At 37.5% G+C, this 21,819-nt stretch overlaps 1 protein-coding gene across 7 annotated transcripts in view; it reads right to left on the bottom strand.

Annotated features, from left to right (window-relative positions):
• Nucleotides 1-21,819, bottom strand: part of GRIP1 (glutamate receptor interacting protein 1) — a 739,827-nt gene that overhangs the window by 45,014 nt on the left and 672,994 nt on the right. For 6 of the 7 annotated variants that reach the window (XM_074226201.1, XM_074226202.1, XM_074226203.1 and 3 more), the window contains 3 exons: nt 10,682-10,826; nt 5,173-5,312; nt 4,762-4,956 (listed from right to left, as the gene is read on the bottom strand). In XM_074226201.1, coding sequence (XP_074082302.1) covers nt 4,762-4,956; nt 5,173-5,312; nt 10,682-10,826 — 480 coding nt within the window. The remainder of the gene's footprint in view (nt 1-4,761; nt 4,957-5,172; nt 5,313-10,681; nt 10,827-21,819) is intronic. The other variant, XM_074226199.1, reaches the window with a different exon arrangement.

Raw genomic sequence — 21,819 nt, 5'->3', positions numbered from 1 at the left:
AAGAGGGAGGGGAAAGAGTTTCTGAAGACCATTTATTACCTGAGGTTCCAAGATCAATTCGTACCTAAGGAAGGTGTATTTTGCAAGATTCGTGAATAAAATGTACAATTTTCTCTCACTCTAGCAGGTTTTTCTTTTCATTCATTTATAACACTACATTATCAGAATTCAATATTTAAGCAATTTTATAGTTTCAGCAAATGCAATCTTCTGTATCCTTTCTCTGAACTTTGAAATATATTCCTCTAAAATTTACATTAAAGGTCACATCCTATGTTCTTTTTTTAAAAATAATTTTTTTCTTTATCACAAATTCTAAGATTATCTACTTCCTCCCCTGGCTCTACTAACCAGTTCTTTCTTGTTAGTCAGAGATAGGTTCTGGATAGCGTTTTTTCCTAATTGTTTCCTCAACCTTTTGAAAGGTGAAGTTATCAGCATTTTGCTTTGCTTTTAGCAGAAAAAGATCTCCAACAGATTTACCAATAGTTGAAATTCCTCAACGCTATTATGCCTCCAAGTTTCCTTTGTGAACTGCTTTGAGAGCCTTTCATTTGAATCTTCTGGCTGGCAAGGTGGTTCTTAGTATAATCCCACTGCAACAGTTTCTGTTTCTCTTCCCTTTTTTTTTTTTATGGTTTTTGCAAGGCAAATGGAGTTAAGTGGCTTGCCCAAGGCCACACAGCTAGGTAATTATTAAATGTCTTAGGTCGCACTCCTGACTCCAGAGCTGGTGCTCTATCCACTGCATGACCTAGCCTCTCCTTCTCTTTTCTTTGATTCTTATCCAAATGCTTTCTCCTACTTCCCAGCTCTAGTTTGGGACTTTCCACACCTTTGGCTAGCCTCTTACTACTGTACAATACCTTGCCTTGTAATAATGATGATAATAATAAGGTTGCATGTCTATAGTGCCTTAAGGTTTGCAAAGAGCTTTTCAAATATTATTTTCTTTGATTCTTAGTTTTATTTATTTAAGGCAATGGGATTAAGTGACTTGCCCAAGGTCACACAGTTAGGCAATTATTAAGTGTCTGAGGCAGATTTGAAAGCTGGTCCTCCTGACTCTAGGTTGGGTGCACTGTCCACTGTACCACCTCGTTACCCTCCTTTGATTCTGGTTTTTTTTTTTTAGGTTTTTGCAAGGCAAATGGAGTTAAGTGGCTTGCCCAAGGCCACACAGCTAGGTAATTTTTAAGTGTCTGAGACTGGATTTGAACCCAGGTACTCCTGACTCCAGGGCCGGTGCTTTATCCACTTTGACACCTAGAGCCCCCCTCCTTTGATTCTTAAAGCAGCCCTGGGAGGTAGGTGCTATTCCCTATCTTACAGATGAGAAAACTGAGGCAGGATGAGATTAAGTGGTTTTTCCAGGTTCTCCCAGTTAAGAGCTGTCTATGATTCTGGATTTTTAGCTCAGCTCTTTCTAATTCCAGGTCAAACTCTTTAGTTATCCACCATACCACTTAATTGCCTCTAATCTGCCTGCTACTTTATCTGTTGCTCTTGAATCAGTTATGAGTTTCATTCCCCCAAGTCTAAAAATCCCCTTCTATATGATTTCTCTGGCCCTAATCCCTCTAATAATTCAGGTATGAGTTTCTTAAAATCAGGGACTGTCTTTTTTTTTTACCTTTTTTTTAACCTTTTGTATTTTTTTTTGTATTATAGGGCTCAGTATAGATAAATGTTTGTTGTCTTAACTTGATTAACCTTGATAAGGAAATGAAGTTTTCAAGCAGTTTTACTTCAACAAGGAGTTTATTAGCAAATCCCATGTTTTAAACAACAGCATTAGCTTACTTACAGAGGAAAATGACCATTTAGCAACTGAAAATTTCAGTGTGAATCATAATTGCCTTCCTCTAAACTGAATACAAACTGGTTCAGAAATCAAATTGAAGCAGGCTAATGCCTAGAATTTGCATAATGAAACTCCAACCATGAAGCAAGTTTTTTTGTTTTTTTTTTGACAAGGCAAAGATGTTAAGTGACTTGCCCAAGGTCACACAGCTAGGTAATTATTGTCTGAGGTCATATTTGAACTCAGGTCCTCCTGACTCCAGGGTCAGTGCTTTATCCACTATACCACCTAGCACCCCCATGAAGCAAGTTTTCTAACCACCCAAGGTTCTTGATTCAAGGGAATCTATTCTTGGATTTTTGACCTGAGGGGTTCCAATCATACAATGTCAAGGTAGTCTTTCCAATCTGGGTAGTGGGCTTTGCAGAAGCGAAATCAAATCAAGATTCGAATTTTAGTCTTTTTTTCCAAAGTGCTCATGAGATATTCACCAAATTACTGACTAAGTCGTCATTTGTTGGTTTGGGTCATTTGGCTAATGTGGGAAGGTGGGATCACATAAGTAAATGAACTAAGATAAATCTTAGTAAATAATATCTCAGTAAATAAATCTCAATAAACTGAAATTTCTCTCTAGATCTTCAAAATCATTTTTTTCCTCTTAAAACTTTAACAGATTTTTAACCATTAACAAAATTTAGCAGGTTTAAATGTTTCTCTCTTTTCTCCCTTTCCCCATTCTTCAAGGGAGATGATAGCAAATACTTTATGGTCAAATTGTTTAGTTATTTTTCTGTGGTGTCTGACTCCTTGTGACCCCTTTCTTGGCAGAGATACTGGAGTAGTTTGCCATTTCCTTCTCTAGATCATTTAACAAATGAAAAAACTGAAGTGAGTTGCCCAGAGTTACACAGTGAGTAAGTATCTGAGGCCAGATTTGAACTCAGGAAGAACAGTCTTCCTGATTCCAAGTCCAGTATTCTATCCACTGAAAAAACTAGCTACCCCTCCAAGCACATACAAGACACATATTTATATATGTGTGTACATATGTATAAATATAAACATATATACTTGTTTGTACACACATGTGTAGATATATACAAACATAGTATTTATGTCTTTACATGCATATAACACATTTCTATAGATCTATATCTATGAATAAATAGGGAGGATGGGGTGGCTATGTTGTACAATGAATAGAATGCTGGGTTTGGAATCAGTAAAACATCTTCCTGAGTTCAAATCTACCTTCAGACATTTACTAGCTATGTGATCCTGGGCAAGTCACTTAATCCTGTTTACCTCAGTTTCCTCATCTATAAAATGAGCTGGGGAAGGAAATAGCAAACCTCTCCTATATCTTTGCCAACAAAACTCCAAATGGCACCTTGAAAAATTGGACTAAAATGACAGAGAGAGAGAGAGAGAGAGAGAGAGAGAGAGAGAGAGAGAGAGTTACCATGAGCTCTGTAATGACTATCTATATGTTAAAACTTCCTTTCTTTACAGGGGAGCAGGACAATGGAGTTATACGACCACCAATCAATTAGAAGGATTTCTGAGGCTCAGAGCTTTTTGATATTCTAGTTAATCTTGTGTGAGTAAAGTCTAGTTGAATTTAGAGGTGCTAGAAAGCACAGAACCAACCAGCCTTGATCAATTCAAGGGCAACTTTGAGCAGAAGCTGCAGACTTAAGACCTTGCTTGGAAATTTCCAAACATCCTGCTGCTTGGCTTATTGTGTCTACAGATGTCTTTTCTCTTAAACTGAACCCTCCATCCCATGCTTCTAAAAGTCTTTAAAACTATAAAATGTCACCCTTGTTCATGAAAGAAAGGTGATAGAAATAATAGATAGATGAGAGATATAGCAGATAGGTATATAGAGTCAGCTTTATTTATAAATGCCAGTGATATGTTGGTAAAAGGTGCTGAATTAGAAGCTCTAGCAATTTCCCTTCCATAAATCCTTTAATCAGGATGGACAAATGACCAGCAGTTTTGCCACCATCACACACAGACCCAGGGGTCTAGAGTGGGGCACTATTATTCCAAAGGACTTCCTACAAATGATTAATGACTAAACAACTGAATATAAGCAATAAACTGGGTGGCAGGTACAACAAGATCATTAATCTGGAATGGAATTCATTCCATTTTTTTGAAAGAACATCTTTTACTAATCCTTGATGCTTTCAGTAATGCTTTTATATTTATTTGCTCTTTTTTTTAAAATTGGAGGAATATTCTGTTTTACTCTGTTAAAGCTTTCCCTTAGGGATCAGTTCAATCCTGTTTTGTGTGTTTACGTTTTATCTTCCCACCCATTGTCACAGATCGAATTTTCATGTAGATTGGCTTTATATACTGACTGGATCAATTACGAGTTGACAAAGGAAAATAATAGTATTTATTTTAAAAGAAATTATTACATCAAAATGATCCCATAATGATGATTTAAAACTGCTACTTCAGGTTCCAGCTCAAATTCCCAAGAAGGCAGGATCGAATGGATAACAAATCACTAACTAATCTCTCATACACACCTTCAGCACTTACCAATACATCTTTAAGGAAAGCAGGCTAAAAAGAAAAAAAAAATTGGGTCTGTCACCAGCAAACCACTTCAAATGCATGCCCTGCTTCATATTAATCTAAGCTCAAAGGACCAGCTATATGAATCTAAACCCTTGGACAGCAGTACATCTACTGAAAGCCTATTAGTGTTTGATAAATGTTTACAACTTTTCAGTGTCTGGAAAGAATAAACCCTAGGTTTGCTCAGTGAGAGCATCAGCCTCATGTGGCTTGAAATGTGGTTGTACCAGAGCAGACATGGAATCTGAAATCCAAAGGAGGTGCTCCTGGAAGAGCAGGGGAGGAGGATGGGAGGAAAGTGAGCTGCAAAAACGACAACTTCTCTGCTCCCCAATCCAAACCCTGGGATGTACCTTGACTTCCATAGCTGGTATCCATACCAGAGCTATCCCATGATTCAACAGCGCTGTCCACGCTGGGTGCTGTAGCGCAGTAAATGTCGGAGTGTTTGCCTGGTTTCTGTGGAGTAGATGTTTCATCCTCTACATCACTCAGCTCACTTAAATGACTGGGAACGGGGAATTTCTTGGGACTTGATGCTGAATGGACTTTAAAGACAGGAAATTAATTTAAGCTTCATAGCAAGGTTAAAAGAAAAAAAAAGTTACTCAATTCTCCCTTGGCTGAGAACAAAGGACTGGAAAGTCATTTCCTGAAAAGCATATACACAAACGCAGGTGTGGACTCTTTTTAGAGGAGAAGGAAACACAAGGGTAATCATTAAACTGTCTAAGGAACAGTTCTATAGTTCTAGTCACACTCACCATCTGTCTGTTTCTTAATTTTCAAGGTGACAGTCTCTCCTGCCATCTGTAACAAATGGATAGCTTCACTCAAAGGTTTTCCCTTCAAGCTACTACTGTTGATGGCTAGGATTCGATCGCCAATGTGGATTGCACCGGTTCTGAAACAACAAATAAAACTTATTGGAAAGGTAAATAGAACCTCAACGCTCTTCCCTGGAGTAATTCCTTGACACACTTCACAGAATCATAAAAAACACAGAGCTGGAAAAGACTCCTTGGGTTCTGCCCATCTATTTTCTTCTAAGGCAGCTGTTAAGAGAGAATTGCTTCTATCGGGCACTTCTTTTCTATATCTAGTATTCAAAGAAAATTAAAGAAAGGACTTTAACTACTATCCAGAACTGTAAGACTTTTAAGTAACAAGGAGACTAAAATATGTGTTTAAAGCCTAAGGAAGCAAATAATAAATCAATCAATCAATAAATAAATAGTTTACCCCAAGAATTTCAAATATTTTGTGAAGAAGTAATAATCCTCTTTTTCCAGAATTAGGCAGTTGGACTAACACAGATGGAGAGATATAGACACAGAACTACTCCTATAAAGGTTCAGGATTCCTAGAATTTCATATTCACCACATCATACAACTCAATTCAATGAACATTTATTAAGTGGCTTTCTATGCTGATTGCTGGAGGGAGGGATGATGATAATGTTTGTCCTTCATTCTGGAAGAATACCATCACATCAGGGAGGTGATGCCAGGAAAAGCAAGAGAATTGGATTTGAGTGTGTGTGGGGGGTGCCCTGAGCCAAGTCACTAGCTTCACTTTCTCCTCCAGAGCCATCTGGGTTCAGTGGCCAGATAGGAATCAGGATGACTGGAGATGGCCCTAGATTCCAGGCAGTCAGGGTTAAGTGACTTGCCCAAGGTCATACAGCCAGTGTCAAGTGTCTGAGGTCAAATTTGAACTTGGGTTCTCCTGACTCCAGAGCTGAGTACTCTATACATTGCACCATCTAGCTGCCCTTGGACGGGGGTGGGGATACAAAATAAGGGATAAGTCCCTGCCTTCAAGAAGCTTACAATTTAATGGGGGAAAGACAAGGCAAACAAATATACACACAACAGCCTTTTATACAGGATAGAAAAGAATTAAAGGAGGGGAAAATGTGAATTAAGAGAGAGGTTAAGGGGCAGCTAGGTGGCATAGTAGATGTAGCACTGACCCTGGAGTCAGGAGGACTTGAGTTCAAATCCAGCCTCAGACACTTAGATTACCTCCAAAGAAAAGAGAAAAAAAATGGGATTAAGGAAGGCTTCCTGTAGAAAGTGGGATTTTAACTGGGACTTAATGAAGTCCAAAAGTCAGAGAAGAGGAAAAAGACCATTTTAGCCATGGGGACGAGCAGAGAATATGTTCAGAATCAAGAGATGGAGTGTGCTTCTTTTGGATTAGCAACTTGGAGCTATCTTAGAATTCTGAGTGTAGCAAAGGTACTACTTATATAATCATATAGTGTTCTTTTTTAGGCTGTCTCCTTCATGGGTCACAACAGAATTCTGCATTGATCACTGAAAAGGTTGTGAAGGTAGTTTAGTTTCTAAAAACATCCAATTTTCTTTTGTAGTTGCTATATAGGAAAGCTGAATGATCACTGGAATGAATAGCTGGAAAGTTAAGAACTCTTAACATTCAAAACTTAGCATGAAAAATAATTTTTCAGATCTCAAAGATTAGTTGACCATTTCCTATAGATAGTGATAATAGTAAAAGAGGGACTGAAGCCTGTGATTTTGCTGGTTATAGGGAACTCCCTAGGGAGGGAACACTTTGGAGTATATGAAACAGTTTTATTGTATTTGAGAAAAGACACATGTATATCCATGTAAGTTATATGACTGAATAGGATAGGCTACAATTTTATGTTTGGTGAGTTGAAATGATAGCTGATTTCATTTTTTTGATATTTGGCAATAGAGAATAGCAGCTCATTTATCTAGTCCTTCAATGTTTGTGAAAACTTGTTATACATAAAGGAAGGAAACAAGCATACACACACATATATATGTATATGAATATGTATATGGCTGTCTATCTATCTACTAATCTATCTATCCACCTATCTAATCTATCTATCTATCTATCTATCTATCTATCTATCTATCTATCTATCTATCTATCTATCTATCTATCTACATACATATTATTCCTGCTACTTCTGGATTGTTCTCTTCCATTAGTTTCAGAATTAGTGTTTGGGAACTTTAGCACATATTTTGCTACTGGGCTACCCACAGTAAATAGACAGGAAAGGATTAGAATTTGAGAGCTGTAAAGGTTCTTAGAAATCATCTCATGCAATAGTCTCATTTTAAAGAAGGGGAAATGGAAACCCAATGGGGCAAAGCAACTGCCTGAAAGTCAAACGGATAGATTAGGAGGGAGGATAATCTGAATGACAGACTGGGAGGATAACTGAGCCCATGGAATGTCCTTAGCATAATGTTCTACAGTTATTTCTAAATATGTGCTGTTATTATCTTCATTTTGCAGATGAGGGAATAGAGGCTCAACAAATTTAAATGATTTGATTTAATTACACAGTTTAGGAAGTGTCAGAGGTAGGATTGGATTGGATCTCAGGTCTTTCTGATATTAAATATGTCAGGACTGGAAATTCAGACATGTTATATGGAAAAAAATGTGTATATATATGCTTTGTGTTTTTCTGCAGAGCAGTATTAGGATTAGTCTGTAGCACACCATTCAAGTTTCTCAGCATGGGTGCATATGGTAGCACACCTTCATTGCCAATATCTACTTTTAGATATGCTAGTTTCTCAGTCAGCCTGTATGTTTTTTCTACTTCTGAATGACTGGAAAAGAGGTACAGATAGAAGATAGGATGTGGGATCAATTAATCAATAAACATTTATCAAATGCCTACTATGTGCTGGTCACTGTGTTGAGCACTGGAAGCACAAGAAGAGGTAAAAGACAGTTTATTGTCCTTAGGGAACTTGAAAATGAATGAGGAAGACAACATACAAATAAATACAAAGCAAGCTATAACCAGAATAAATAGGAAATAGTTCACAGAGGGAAGACACTAGAGTTAAAAGTGCTTCCAGACAAGATAGAGAATTTTAGTTGGAACTTAAAAGAGGCCAGAGAGATTAATCAGGAAGACTTGGATTTTAAATCCTACCTCTCTGGCACTTGGTTTGGAGAACTCTTAGCTTTTTCTCTCTAGAGTCAGGTTGTGAATCTCTGACTTGATAGAAGTATCCCTACTAAGGAAATCATCTATTCTTTTGGGGGGTATAGAACACAAACACCCATGATTTAGATGTAAATAACAAGATTTGTCTTAATGGGTTCATATTCTTACAAATAGTAAAATTAAATAGATTCTGCACTCAGTGGTTTATCTATAATTCATCTTTAATAATATGTTGACTTCAAAATCAATGCACTCTAGACTTTTAGAGTAACTCCCTGCTCCCTAAGAGGTCAGTGGATGACTTTTTAAAAGCTCTTCAATTTTAATATTAAGTAAAATGCAATTGGAAATGTAAATCTTCTGGGACTGGGGATGGAAGAAAGGGAACTATAGGATGCATTCTTGTGAAAGTTAGAAAAGATTTCTGGATTGTTCTCTTCCACTAGTTTCAGTATTAATGTCTTAAAATATTTCTGCACTAGGCTATCCATAGCAAGTAGGCAGAAAAGGATTAGGATTTGAGAGCTGGAAGGGCTCTTGGAAATCATCTGAAATATTTTCATTTTAAAGATGGGGGAAATGGAAACCCAGTGACCCTGAAAGTCAAACAGATGGATAAGGAGGGAGAATAACTGAGCTTGTGGAATATCTTAGCTCACTCTATATATAAATCATAATTCACAGCCTTGAAAATCCCTAAAAATTCAGTTGTCTGAAACTGTTTTTTATCACACTTTCTTGTGGCATAATAGTATTCATTTATATGCACATACTCTAATTTGTTCAGCATTCTTGGATGAGACCAGTGTGACTTTTTACTTATATTTTATTTGATATTTTATTTTTTCAAGGGATACCATAAACCCATGTGTATATATTCATGTATACTCCTTGCCTACTTATGCATCTATACCTTCACAAACTATATACACATTTATCCCTATAGACAAATATGTTTACATATAAATATATAGAGATATTGAGGTAGGAAGCTATAGGATAGTATCATCAAAAGATGGCATTTCAGGTATTTCAGGAATAGAGAGAAGAGAAAGGAAATTGACTTAAAAAAAAAGAATTCAGTTCTCTCCATGGAGTAAGGGATAAAAATATCAAATGCTAGTTTGTTTTTTATTAGTGATTTTAGGTTTGCCAATCATATGTTATTTAATTTGATCCTCCCAACAACTCTGTGATTTGAGGGCTTTTATTATCCCCATTTTACAGATGAAGGGACTGAGATGCTGAAGAGACTAATGTCATCAAGTGAGTGTCTGAGGCAAAATTAGAACTTGGATATAGAATGATCTTTTTGTGCTTTCTCTGACGACCCTGAGGGCTCATGTCAGCCTTTGGGGCTGTCTGAGCACTACCATAAAGAAATGGTTCATCTAGTTAAGAACTCTGGAATACACTCCACACAGTACCCAGAGATCAGAGGGGCTCAGCAGCGGATGAACAAAGTGGGAACAGCAGGATGCAGAGCTGTCACTGGATAGCAGTGTTTTTTTGGGCAAACCTCTTAATCTCCCTGAAGCTTGGCTTCCTCCTCTGTCATCCTGGCATGATACAAATCTTCCTTCAAAGGGCTGTAAGAAATACAGCTAAACTATTCATCATCGCAGTTCATAAATTTCCAAAGGGTCATAGCAATCCCAGGTAGTAGCATCTTCCTCTGTGATGTTCCTCAATGTCAAACTGAGACACAGAATGTTCTAAAGTCTTTCCTGAGTTCCTCCACGGACAGGGATCCCCCTCTAAAATTATTTAAATTTATATTTTTACCTTGTATTTTTATTTTATATTCTTATATGTGTTCTCATCTCCACCATTCAAATAAAAATGATTATGATGATGTATGGTTCTATGCTAACTACTTTTTAATTATTATTTCATTTGACCCTCACAACAACCCTGGGAGGTAGTTGCTATTACTATCATTCCAATTTTACAGATGAGGAAACTGAGGCAGGCAGAGGTTAAGTGACTTGCCCAGAATCACACAGATAGTAAATGTCTGAAATTGGATCTGAACTCAAGTTTTCTTGACTCCAGATCTAGGGTTCTCAGAACTGTGTGGCCAGTTTGAATATTTGAATGCAAGCTACTCACAAGAAAAGATTACTATTTTTCAATTTTTGTATTCCCATTTTCTCCTGCCATACCCGAGTCATAATTGATTGAGTCTGTCACATTAAGATCAATTCTTTCTGGAGGCGTAAGGAATCTCACTGGTGACAGCAGAAGAAAGAGGCAAGTTATCATTGCTGCTGGAGGAAAGAGCTTCTTCAAACTTTACCTTTCTGCTAATCCTCCTTTAGTGAGACTGGAGATAATGATGGGATCGAAAGGCTCCTCCGTTCCTGAAATTGTGATGCCCAGGGGGCCCCCATAGCGTTTGAGCTCCACGGTGTAAATGATAGCTCCAGAACTCTCCTGTTCATCTAAAGACAAAGCAGAAATGATGAGACTGAGAGGATACCTGCGTGTGTGTCTGTGTGTGTGTGTGTGTGTGTGTGTGTGTGTGTGTGTCTGTGTGTGTGTGTGTGTCTGTGTCTGTCTGTCTGTCTGGGTAAGCATATGGGTGTCCATGTGTCTGAAGAGGTGTAGATGAATGTGCACAAGTGGGTATATATTTGTGTCTATTCAGGTGTCAGATGTGTCTTTATATAGACATGTATGTATCTATATGTGTTTAAAAGTGAATGTATGTGTCTAGACAGGTGTGCCTATAGCTTCATACACACATGTCTATGAGTATATAAGCATGCACATGTGTAAATGTTATTGTATTTGTGTATCTGTGTGCTGTATAGATGTGACTAGACAGGTATCAACGTGTGTGTATGTATCTGAGCATAAAAGGGAATGCATAGATGTGTATGTGACTGTGTGTCTATATAGATGTCAATGCCTGTGTCTATAGGTTCATGCAATCATGTCTATAAGTGTACTAGCAAGCAGGTTTCTGCATGCATGTCTATATAACATGTATATGTTACTGTTTTTTGTATATGTGTGTGTGTGTCTTATACAGGTGTCCCATGGTCTGTATTTTATGTGTGTGTGTGTATCTACATATCTCTATATATCTGTGCATAAAAGAGAATGTATAAAATGTGTCTGTATCTATATGGGTCTACAGAGGGGCCAGTATCAATATCTATAGGTATATGTAGGGTGTCTATAAATATATAAGCATGCATGAATAGATGTGTCTAGGTAGGTTTCTGTATGAGTATCTAAATAGTATGTATTTGTTATTATTTTTTATATATGAGTATAACACCCAGGGCTATCTCCATTTGTCCTGATCCACATTCTGGCCACTGGACCCAGATGGCTCCGGATAAGAAAGTGAGGCTGGTGACTTAGCACAGCCCCCCTCACTCTAATCCAGCTCTTGTGCTTGTCATGGCATCACCTCCCTGATGTTGCAGTCTTCTTCGAAAATGAAGGCCTAACATTATAATATGTGTGTCTATACAGGTATCCCGTGTGTGTGTGTGTGTGTATCTATCTGTGCAGAAAAGGGAATGTATAGATGTATCTGAACCTCCATGTGTCTACAGAGGGGTCAGTATTGATGTCTATAGGCACAGGAATATGTGTCTATAAGTATACATGCATGCATGTAGAGATATGTCTATGCATGTTACATTTTTGTATGTGAGTATAGTATGTGTGTGTCTATGCAAGTGTCCCGTGTGTCTGGATATGGATCTATCTGAGCATAAAAGGGAATGTGTAGATGTGTGTGTGTGTGTCTATAAAGATATCAATGTGTGTCTGCATGTATTTATATATGTGCATAAATATGCCTGTGTCTATGTGTGGGTCTATATATCTGCATGGGTACATATGTGAGAGAGTGCATCTATGTCCTCTTGATTTATATTGTATATGGATACTGTTGGATATGTGTATTTAGATAGATGTACATGTGGAAAATGAATATGTGTTTATAGAGGGATATGTCATGCATATGTGAGTACACAGACGCTATACATCATATGATATGTTGTATATTTTGTATATATGTGGAAAGTGAATATAAACACTCCGGTATACGGATGCATGCATGCCCATGCCTAACACATTTCTCCATCTCTCCTCCCTATCCCTATCTAAAAATATTTTACATATTAATATTTGTAGATAAGTAGGTAGGAAGCTATAGGAAGTTATAGTTGTCAAAAGATGCCATTTTAGGTAAAACTTTCATTTAACTCTCTCCGGGCAAAAAGGGACCTCAGACCAGAGACAGCAGACACAATAATGTCAGAGCCTTGTCCCCTAAACCAGAGAACAGTGATCATCTATCTGCTGTAGTCTATCTTGGCTTCAGGAAGAGACTATCAAGTGGCCCATGCATCTGAATAACCTACAGGGTTAGCAGCACAGACTTTCATGGGGACATTCTGGCTCCATGGATAGAATGGAAGTTACTGGAGGGCAGGGACTGTTCTGTTTGTGCTTCTGTACTGCTACACCTAACGTAAAACCTGCGACAGAAGAGGTACTTTTTTTTTTTTTTACAGAAGAGGTACTTGATAATCACTGACCTATTAGAGCCTGACATACAATAGATGTTTAATAATCACTGGTCATTAGAGTCTGGCATATAATAGATGTTTAATAATTGTTGACTATTGTTACATAGGTGCTTAATAATTGCTGCTGTTATAGCCTGACATACAATAGGTGCCTAATAATTGCTGACCATTAGAGCCTGGCATGGAAGAGGGGCCTGCCAGTGGGTTGATCCCAGGACCAAGCCCTCTACCTTGAGATGTGAGAGTCCAGAGCACCATTCAGTCTGACTGGTTAGGCCTTTAGAACTCTTCTCCATGTGCTTCAGTCCAAATACCTGCCTGCTATGGACCAGCTCAAAGAGGGGCAGCCTGGGCTAAGGAGTGGTTGGTCATAGGGATGTGTTATTTTTTTTGCAAGGCAATGGGGTTAAGTGGCTTGCCCAAGGTCACATAGCTAGGTAATTATTAAGTGTCGGAGGTTGGATTTGAACTCAGGTCCTCCCGACTCCAGGGCTGGTGCTCTATCCACTATGCCACTATGCCACCTAGCTGCCTCCAAGTATTACTATTTTCATCATTCTATGGGTGAGGAAATTGTGGCTCAGGGAGAACCAAATGGAATGGTTTCTGGTCACTCCAGTCAAAGTTGGGGCTCGGCCAGTTGTCCCACTCCATGCCTGCTGTCTTCACAACATCACACTCATTGCCCAGGGGCAGGACATTTTCAGAAGTCATCAGTGCATGAGGGCTTAGATGTTGCTGCTAAGTCAGAGAAGGCGAACACTGACCAAACAGGTGAAAGAAGAGGTGACTGTGGAATCAAAGACCAGGGGCCAAGGCTTTACTCTGCCTGTTGCTACCAATTCATCCACTACATTGCTTTGGCTTCCATTTCTTTATACACAAACTCAGAGGGGAAGACTCAAATGATCTCCAAGCTCCATCCTATGGCTCGATTGGGGCTGCTAAGATGATACAATGCATAGAACATTGGGTCTAGAGTCATAAAGATCTGGGTTCAAATCCAGCCTCAGATGACACTAGCCAGTTGTGTGAACCTGGACAAGTCACTTAGTTTCCTCATCTGTAAAATGAGGTAGAGAAGGAAATATAGCAAGTCCTTCTAGCAAAACTTCAAATGGGTGCCTCAAAGAGTCAGACCCAACTGAAAAACAACTGAAAAAACAAAAAAGTCAAATTATTAATAAAAGATCAATTGTTGGAGTGACCATCTCCACTCCTTACATACTTATATATGCTCTGGGAGTGCATGACACTGTATGATTAAACAGAATTTCCACTATTTAACACTATTTGTATGAGTACACAGAAGGCTACAAGTGAAAACTCTCTGGATATGTAGGCTGAACAGATGAGCAAAGGAGACACGAATATCATTTTATCACTTTTATGTAAAAGGTATAACAACAGGGCCAATTCTTTGACCATTTAGAAACTGATACAAAATATTTCAAAAGCATTTTATTTCTTCCTGAACCCAAGGTTTCTGAGTGATTAAATGGATTCTCTAGCTAAAGATACAATGAAATGGCCAGCTAGCCCCTGGAACAGAAAATTTAGTTTTCAAGGTTGGCCTGCAACAAAGAAACCATTAATGTGTCCCTGTTTTTAGAATGGGCAGCAGGATATAAAACCTTAAAATAAGGAGGAAAGAAAAGCTTGAATTAACAGTTCAATTATCAGCAAGCTTAGTGAAGGATTACTGTGAATACAGATGGAAGTGGTCTGCAGAGGAATGTTAAAGGTGGAGGGACAAACACATCATGTGTCTTATCTGGACAACACCTGTTTAACTTCTGGTTACACACTCAGAGTTCTAGAAGCCATCCATCTTTTCCACTTGCTCAAAGTTCCTGACATTACAAGGTACTATACCAAGACAATTAGAGGCTACATTCTATCCCAGATATCTAGGAGTTCATAAACAGTGGGTCTATCACCCCAGAAAGGCTGTGTGGTGTAACAGAGAGAGGGCAAGGCCTGCAGTCAGAAAGATCAGTCTCCGATACATCCTAGCTCAATGAACATGACCATTTCAACCAAGCCACCATGATGAAAACTTAGATTCAAAAGAAGAGGGCATTGTAGAGTTGAAATGGTTCACAAGGAGAAAAAGAAGATGGAGAAAAGAGAAGAGTGGTTAGTGTAAAGGAAATGGCTTAGAAGATAATTGTGAACCCCAAGGATTGGAGGTCTCAGTATAGACAAAGAGTGGGCTTTTTACAAAAGAAGGCAAAGGGAAAATTGAAAAGCTAATAGATTAAAGCCAAATAAGGAGATTTCAGAATTCTTAATAACAGAGGTGGTTTTATGGGCAATGGCAAGAGCAAGAGCAAGGGTATAACTTTCTTTGTGTGTGGTTGAAGAGGGATGGAAGAACAGTTCATGGGGAATGATGCTGATTGTTTAGGGTGTTTGAAGGAGAGAAAGTATGTTTATTGAGGTCCTCTAGTATGAGGGCAAGATTTGGATACTTCCTCTAACCTAGATTTGAGACAGCTATGTGTTTCCCTCCATCCTATTTCCCTCCTGTTTTCCCTATTTTGTCTCTCCTTTAACCCTGGTCATTCTCAAAAAGTATTTTGCTTCTGATTTTTATCTCTCCCAAACTGCCCTCCCTCCTATCAGCTCCCATCAGTCCTAACCCCTTCTCTTATCGCCTGGTCTCTTCCTACGTTCCTGTATGGTAAGATAGATTTCTATACCCAAAAAAGTAAGAATATGAGTCCCTCTTTGATCCAATTTCAATGAAAGTAAGCTTCATATGCTGCCTTTCCCTCCTTCAGTTCCCTCTACACTGTAAAATCTCTTTCAGGCCTTTTTTATGTCAAATAATTTATCCTATTTGATCTTTCCCTTTCCCTTTCTCCTTAGTGCATCTTCTTTCTCATCCCTTGATTTTATTTTTTTAGATAATCATATCATCACATTCAACTCACACCTCTGCTTTCTGTCTAAAGATATTCTCCTAACTATCCTAATAATGAGAAATTTCAGATGAGTGGGTTTCAGATGAGTTGCTAATTTGAATTGATAGAAGTAATTCCCACTTTGGAAGTTCCATACACAATGAATCATGGGTCCAAACTAAAAAACAAAGCAAAAAGAAACAAAAAAACCTCCTCTGTGTTTAGGAAAAGAAAACTATATTCAAATCAAGACATGTTTATCCTGGATAAAATGACATTTAGCTCTCAAAAGTTACAACTGATGGTTACCTTCAGACTATTGTTTAAGGCACTGGTAATAGGTGAATGGTTGTCTCTAACAGACTATTATGTGCATTATCAGAATTAGACTTGATTTATATGGTGAATGTAAGTCAAATCCATCCATTTTTATGCTCTGAGCCAGAAGGAAACTAGTTGTAATTTTAACGGAGCACAAGCTACTTTCTTTCTTTGGTCTGCCTCTGTCAAATCTACTTTGGACAAACCTGAATTTTGCATCTATCTCATAAAAATCATCAGAGTTAAGATAAATTATCTCAGGAAAAGTCATATGATTGTCTTAGGTAAGTCATTATTTAATTTGGAAGAGTATTATAGACAATTTCATGTTCCTGACATGGCAGTCCAGTTGTATATTTGATGAGGTTCTTGATTGGGGGGCATCACTGTGATCAATACTCAATGAAAGGGCTGGTGTGTTTCTCTTGATCATAAAAAAAAATCAGAGATTTAGAGAGGGAAAAGATCTTAGTAGTCATCCAGTCCAACTCTTTTATTTAATATACAGATAACTGAGGCAGTGTCATGGAAGCAACATGGATAGATTTCAGGAAATAGTTCATGGGATCACAAAGAGTCAAACACAACTGAACAACAAAAGTTGAAGAAGCAGTGTCCAGGTCCTTTGGACTCCAGATCTTTTGCTCTATCCATCTAAATCCAAATGTTTATCTGTTGTTATAAACCAGAGAAAACTTTCATCTCTGAGATTCTTCCAGATAGTTCATAGAATCTGAACATTTCTAGGTTGGAAGAGATCTCAGTGAATATTGAGTCCAACTCAAATTGGGGAAAAACTTTTCCATTGTCACATGGCAATGAAGTGGTCTTCCAGTCTTTGGTGGAGGAATCCATTGCCTTCCAACTCAGCCAATTCACATTCTGGACAGAAGTTTTGGGGTCTAAAATTACTTCTTTGAAATTTGCATTTCCCTCCCCTCATCATCACTTCTATTCCTTCCAAAGAAAGAAGTCTGATGTCTCCTATACTTCCCTTCAAATATTAAAACCCCTACATCTCAAGCTATTATTCTTTGTCTCCTCTATTTCTCAAACTCCTTAAAAAATTATCTATACTCGATGCCTCCCCTTTCTCTAATTTTATCTTTCAACTGAAACTGCTCTCTCCAAAGTCACCAATGGGCATTTAACTGCCAGGTCTAATATTCTTTTTTTTTTCAGTTCAGATCATTCTTGATTATTTAGCAATGCAATGGCTCTCTCTCTTCTCTACCTTCCTTCCTCTCTCTCTCTGTTTTTTTGTGACACTGTTATCTCTTGGTTCTCTACCTATTTTTCTGGCCAATCTTTCTCAGTTTTCTTTGTTAACTCACCATCTATACATTATATCCCAGTACTTTTGCCCTGGGTCTCCTTTTCTCTCCACCTTTTCTCACTTGGTGACATGGGTTCAATGACTATGTCTAACAGATTACAGACAAATGCATTTTTACATATATGAACACATATATATATATAGATACTATATAAAACATATGTTTGTATACATACAATATTTAAGTGTATATACACCCATCCCTACACAAAGATATGTATATACACACATCCTTAGTCTCTTTTTTGAGTTCCAATCTAATTAAGATTGATGTGGACTTAAACTAGGATAGTGGGAAGTGACAAAAAAGTAAGATTTAGCTATTGGTATGTGAAAGAAGTGGAAAGAAAAGAGTTGAAAATGACACCTTAAGAGTGTGAAGTTTGTAATGGCAAGGATAGTGGTGCTCAGAGCAGTAATGGAAAGTCCAAAGGAGGAATGAGTTTAAGATGTCTGTTTTGGATATGCTAAGTTAGAGATGTTTAAGGGAATACAATTCAAAATCCCCAGTGGGCAGTTAGTGCTATTAGTTTGCATGGATTAGGAAAGGGGAGAATCTTGAGGAAGGAAGATAAAGGAGGAGGCTCTTATAATAGTTTGGAAAAGGTAGGATAAATGTAAGAATATTCCAAAATTGTACATCTAGTGCAATGAAACAGTGATATATCTGGAATCAGCAGATCTAGGGTGGGATCCTCATTCTTCCATTTTCTATGTATGACCTTGGGCAAGTCACATCTCCTCTAATAGCTCAGGCAAGAAATGATAAAGACCTAAACTAAGATGGTGGCTCTCTGTATAGAGGAAAAGGGAAAGATGAAAGAGAAATTGTGGAAGAAGAAAAAAAGATTGAAAATGATCCCATTTCCCTTGAGACTTTTGTTATTCCTAATCTCTTCAATTCTCAGTCAGTATGAATTCAAGGCTCTTCACTATTCTATTTGTCCTTCTCTAGATGCTTATCAATGTTCTTTGTAGAAATGCCCAGGACTGACATGTTCTAGATGTTGTCTGACTATGGTAGAATACAATGGGTCTCCTTTCCTCATAACGGGAAGCTATCCATCTCAATGTAGCCCATGACCATGTGAATGCTTTTGGCCGCCATAACACATTGTAATCCATTAAAATCCCTAGATATTTTCAGACAAATTATAATTGACTATGTAATAAGGAAATCACTGAATTTGGAATCAGAAGTCCTAGATTCTAATTCATCATCAGATGTTGTTTAGACATTTTAGTCCCATCTGACTCTCTGTGACCACTTTCTGAAGATTTTTCTTGGCAAAGGGGTTTGCCATTTCCTTCTCCAGTTTATTTTACAGATGAGGAGCTAAGGGTCACCAATAAGTATCTGAGGCTGGATTGAAGATGATGATGGAAATCATAAAATGAATTTTCCTGATTCCAAATCCAGTACTCTATCCACTCTACCACCAAGCTGCCTCTAGACACCTATTAGCTATAACTAAATCACTTATCCTTTTCTCACCTCTAAAATGGGGATAACATAAAAGTTGTATTTCACAAGACTATTATAAGAGTCAAATAATAAATGAAGAGCTTTGCACATCATAAAACACTATATTAACATAAGTTATTACCCTTTATCTTGTCTTATTATTTTAATGCAGTTCACATAGAAATGGTCTTGGAACAAGTTATTATTCTGCTATTATTCTTTTATATTTAATGTTCCAAAGATTAATGCATACTTGGATAAAATACCTGCTTTTTTGTAAGTGACTAAAAGTTCATCTCCTATGCATTCACAGAAAGTATTTTACAGTTGATAATAAACAGGATAGTGGGCATGTTATGTGTTTCATCTTATTTCCACATGGCTGATTTCTTTTGTTAGATCTTTCTGTATTTTGAAAGTTTTTTTTATTCCATATAGTTTGGAAATTATGAATATTTGAATTGTTTACTGCTATTAAAATGATGTTCTCAAATTTTTATGGCTCATTCTTATGTCTAGGTTTTGAACAATGATTTAGTCTGTGATAATCCAATTCTGTCAAACTTAACTGGTTAATGGGTCCAGGATATTTTGAAGTCTTTATTTGTGGTATAGAGATTTATCATCTGTCAGTCCATGACAGATAGTAGGTATTTTATGTATAATTCTAGTCACCCAGGTTGTATCTTGCTGGGTAACTGATAATTTGCAAACTTTTGAAGCCTACAAAGATGAGTTGCTCAGCTTCTATCATTTCCTTGCATAATCAATGTGGATCAATAAGTTTGATGTCCTTGAAGATACCCCATCCATAATTCTTGTTGGTAATTTGGACCTGAATTGCCACCATAAATCTCTCTTTCCATAAATAAATTTGTTTGACAGCCATTTGTTCAATGCATCTTTACTGACACATTGTTGCTTGAGTTCATATAGATTAAGCTCATGGCAGACCTTTGGATTCCACCCTTGGGCCATTTCAGAGACTGCATTTAGAGGTAAACCACTTTTAATTAGGTCCAGCAAAACTGATGGTGCAAAGCTATTGTCAACTTTCACTAATGATCAGTAAAATTGATGTCTGCTGTTCTAAAAAGAATTCTCTTAATTTTTTTTTTTTTAGGCTTTTGCTAGGCAATGGGGTTAAGTGGCTTGCCCAAGGCCACACAGCCAGGTAATTATTAAGTGTCTGAGGCTGGGTTTGAACTCAGGTACTCCGGACTCCAGGGCTGGTGCTCTATGCACTGTACCACCTAGCCGCCCCTCTCTTAATTTTTAATCTGTTTCTCATGTGCTCTGAGAAATCTAAAATTGTCTTCCTTGTTAATGATGAGGATGAGTTAATCTTTCTACAGTTGCCTTAGGATGATGGACCCTAGGTCTCATTAATTTTTTAAAGTTTTTTGTTAGAATAATTTCCAAATCTGTTAGGTTTAGAAACATTTTGTGGTTTTTAAAGTTTTTAAGACTAGTATTACATTGATGTTAATTGCTTTAAAGTGTTTTTCCCTAGAAGCTTTAATTTCACTATGACAAGTAAGTTCTAATTTACTTAGCCTTGGTTTTTTCTATGATAGCTTTATGTTCAATATATATTTTTTTCTTGAAAGAGATCAAGTTTCTTATAAGCTTAAGTTATTATCATTCAATTTGAAATCTGAATTCAAGCTTGAGTCCTCCAGACTCATTTTTACTTATTAAGAGCTATTTACTTATTGATTTCAAATGGCATACCCTGAAAAAAATTCTAATAGACTATGAGTTCTTAATCTGGGTTTCATAACTTTGTTGTTGTTGTTGGGGGATTTTTTTTGCTTTTGCAAGGCAATGGGATTAAGTGACTTGCCCATGGTCACACAGTTAAGTATTAAGTGGCTGAGGCCAGCTCCTCCTAACTTGCTGTTTTTTATTTTGTACATTTAAAAACATTCTTCTGAGAGGTAGTTCATCAGCTTCACATGTCTTCCAAAAGGTTCCAGAAAGGTTAAGGAACCTGTTTTACATAAAAAAAAAACCTCTTTTATGTATTTATGTAGTTTTTTGATTAACACTGGGATATAACTTCCTCTTTGATTTGGAAGTCATAATCAATTCTGTTTAGGTGAGATGACAATGATTTTAAGGCTAGGCAGAGGTTGAATATAGGCAGGGACTCACTGGACCTTTTCTTCAAATCTCCAAATATCTTTAAATAATGACTGTAGATAAATTCTAGAGTGAAAAAGCTAGAGTGAAACTATTTTCCAGCCTAAGATAACTTAGAAGGTCAGCAGGAAAGATCTATTGCACCAGGGTGAGAAAGGAGCATAGGATAATACCAGGTCCAGGTAAGCCAGGAGCAGGTCTCTGGCTGACTGGATCAGTAGTAGCAATTTCTAGCCCTCTCAACCCACAATGATCCCATAAGGGGATCAGGCATGTCAGAAGGAGATTTACAGGGGTCCCTCTGGTGGCATCAGTGTCAGGACCATGGTGCATTGCCTATCCTCAGGTCCAGACCACAGTCCTGGGTCTGAGTTCCAGTGTGAGGAGGATTATTAGCACAGTAGAGCTTGTGGCTACAGAGGAGCAGGGTTCCAGGGTTGAAAAGAATGCTTTTGGTTGCTTACAAACCAGTGTACAGTACTGGAGAATAGTAAATACACCTCTTCCTAGATCAAAACACTTTGGAAGAACCAAAACTTACAAATCCCCAGAAATACCTCTGAAAACAGTTGCAAAAAAAAAAAAAATTGAAACTTGGAAAAATGTCCCTTTCAGTCTGAAAGCAGAATCAAGAAATAGGCTGGAAAATAAACAAACAACAGAAAAATATTCTGACCTGGAAAGTTACTATTTTTTTTCTTTGCT

This window comes from Macrotis lagotis, chromosome 2 (assembly GCF_037893015.1).
Source record: "Macrotis lagotis isolate mMagLag1 chromosome 2, bilby.v1.9.chrom.fasta, whole genome shotgun sequence".
NCBI lineage: Eukaryota > Metazoa > Chordata > Mammalia > Peramelemorphia > Peramelidae > Macrotis > Macrotis lagotis.
This window is presented reverse-complemented; position numbering and strand designations above follow the sequence as displayed.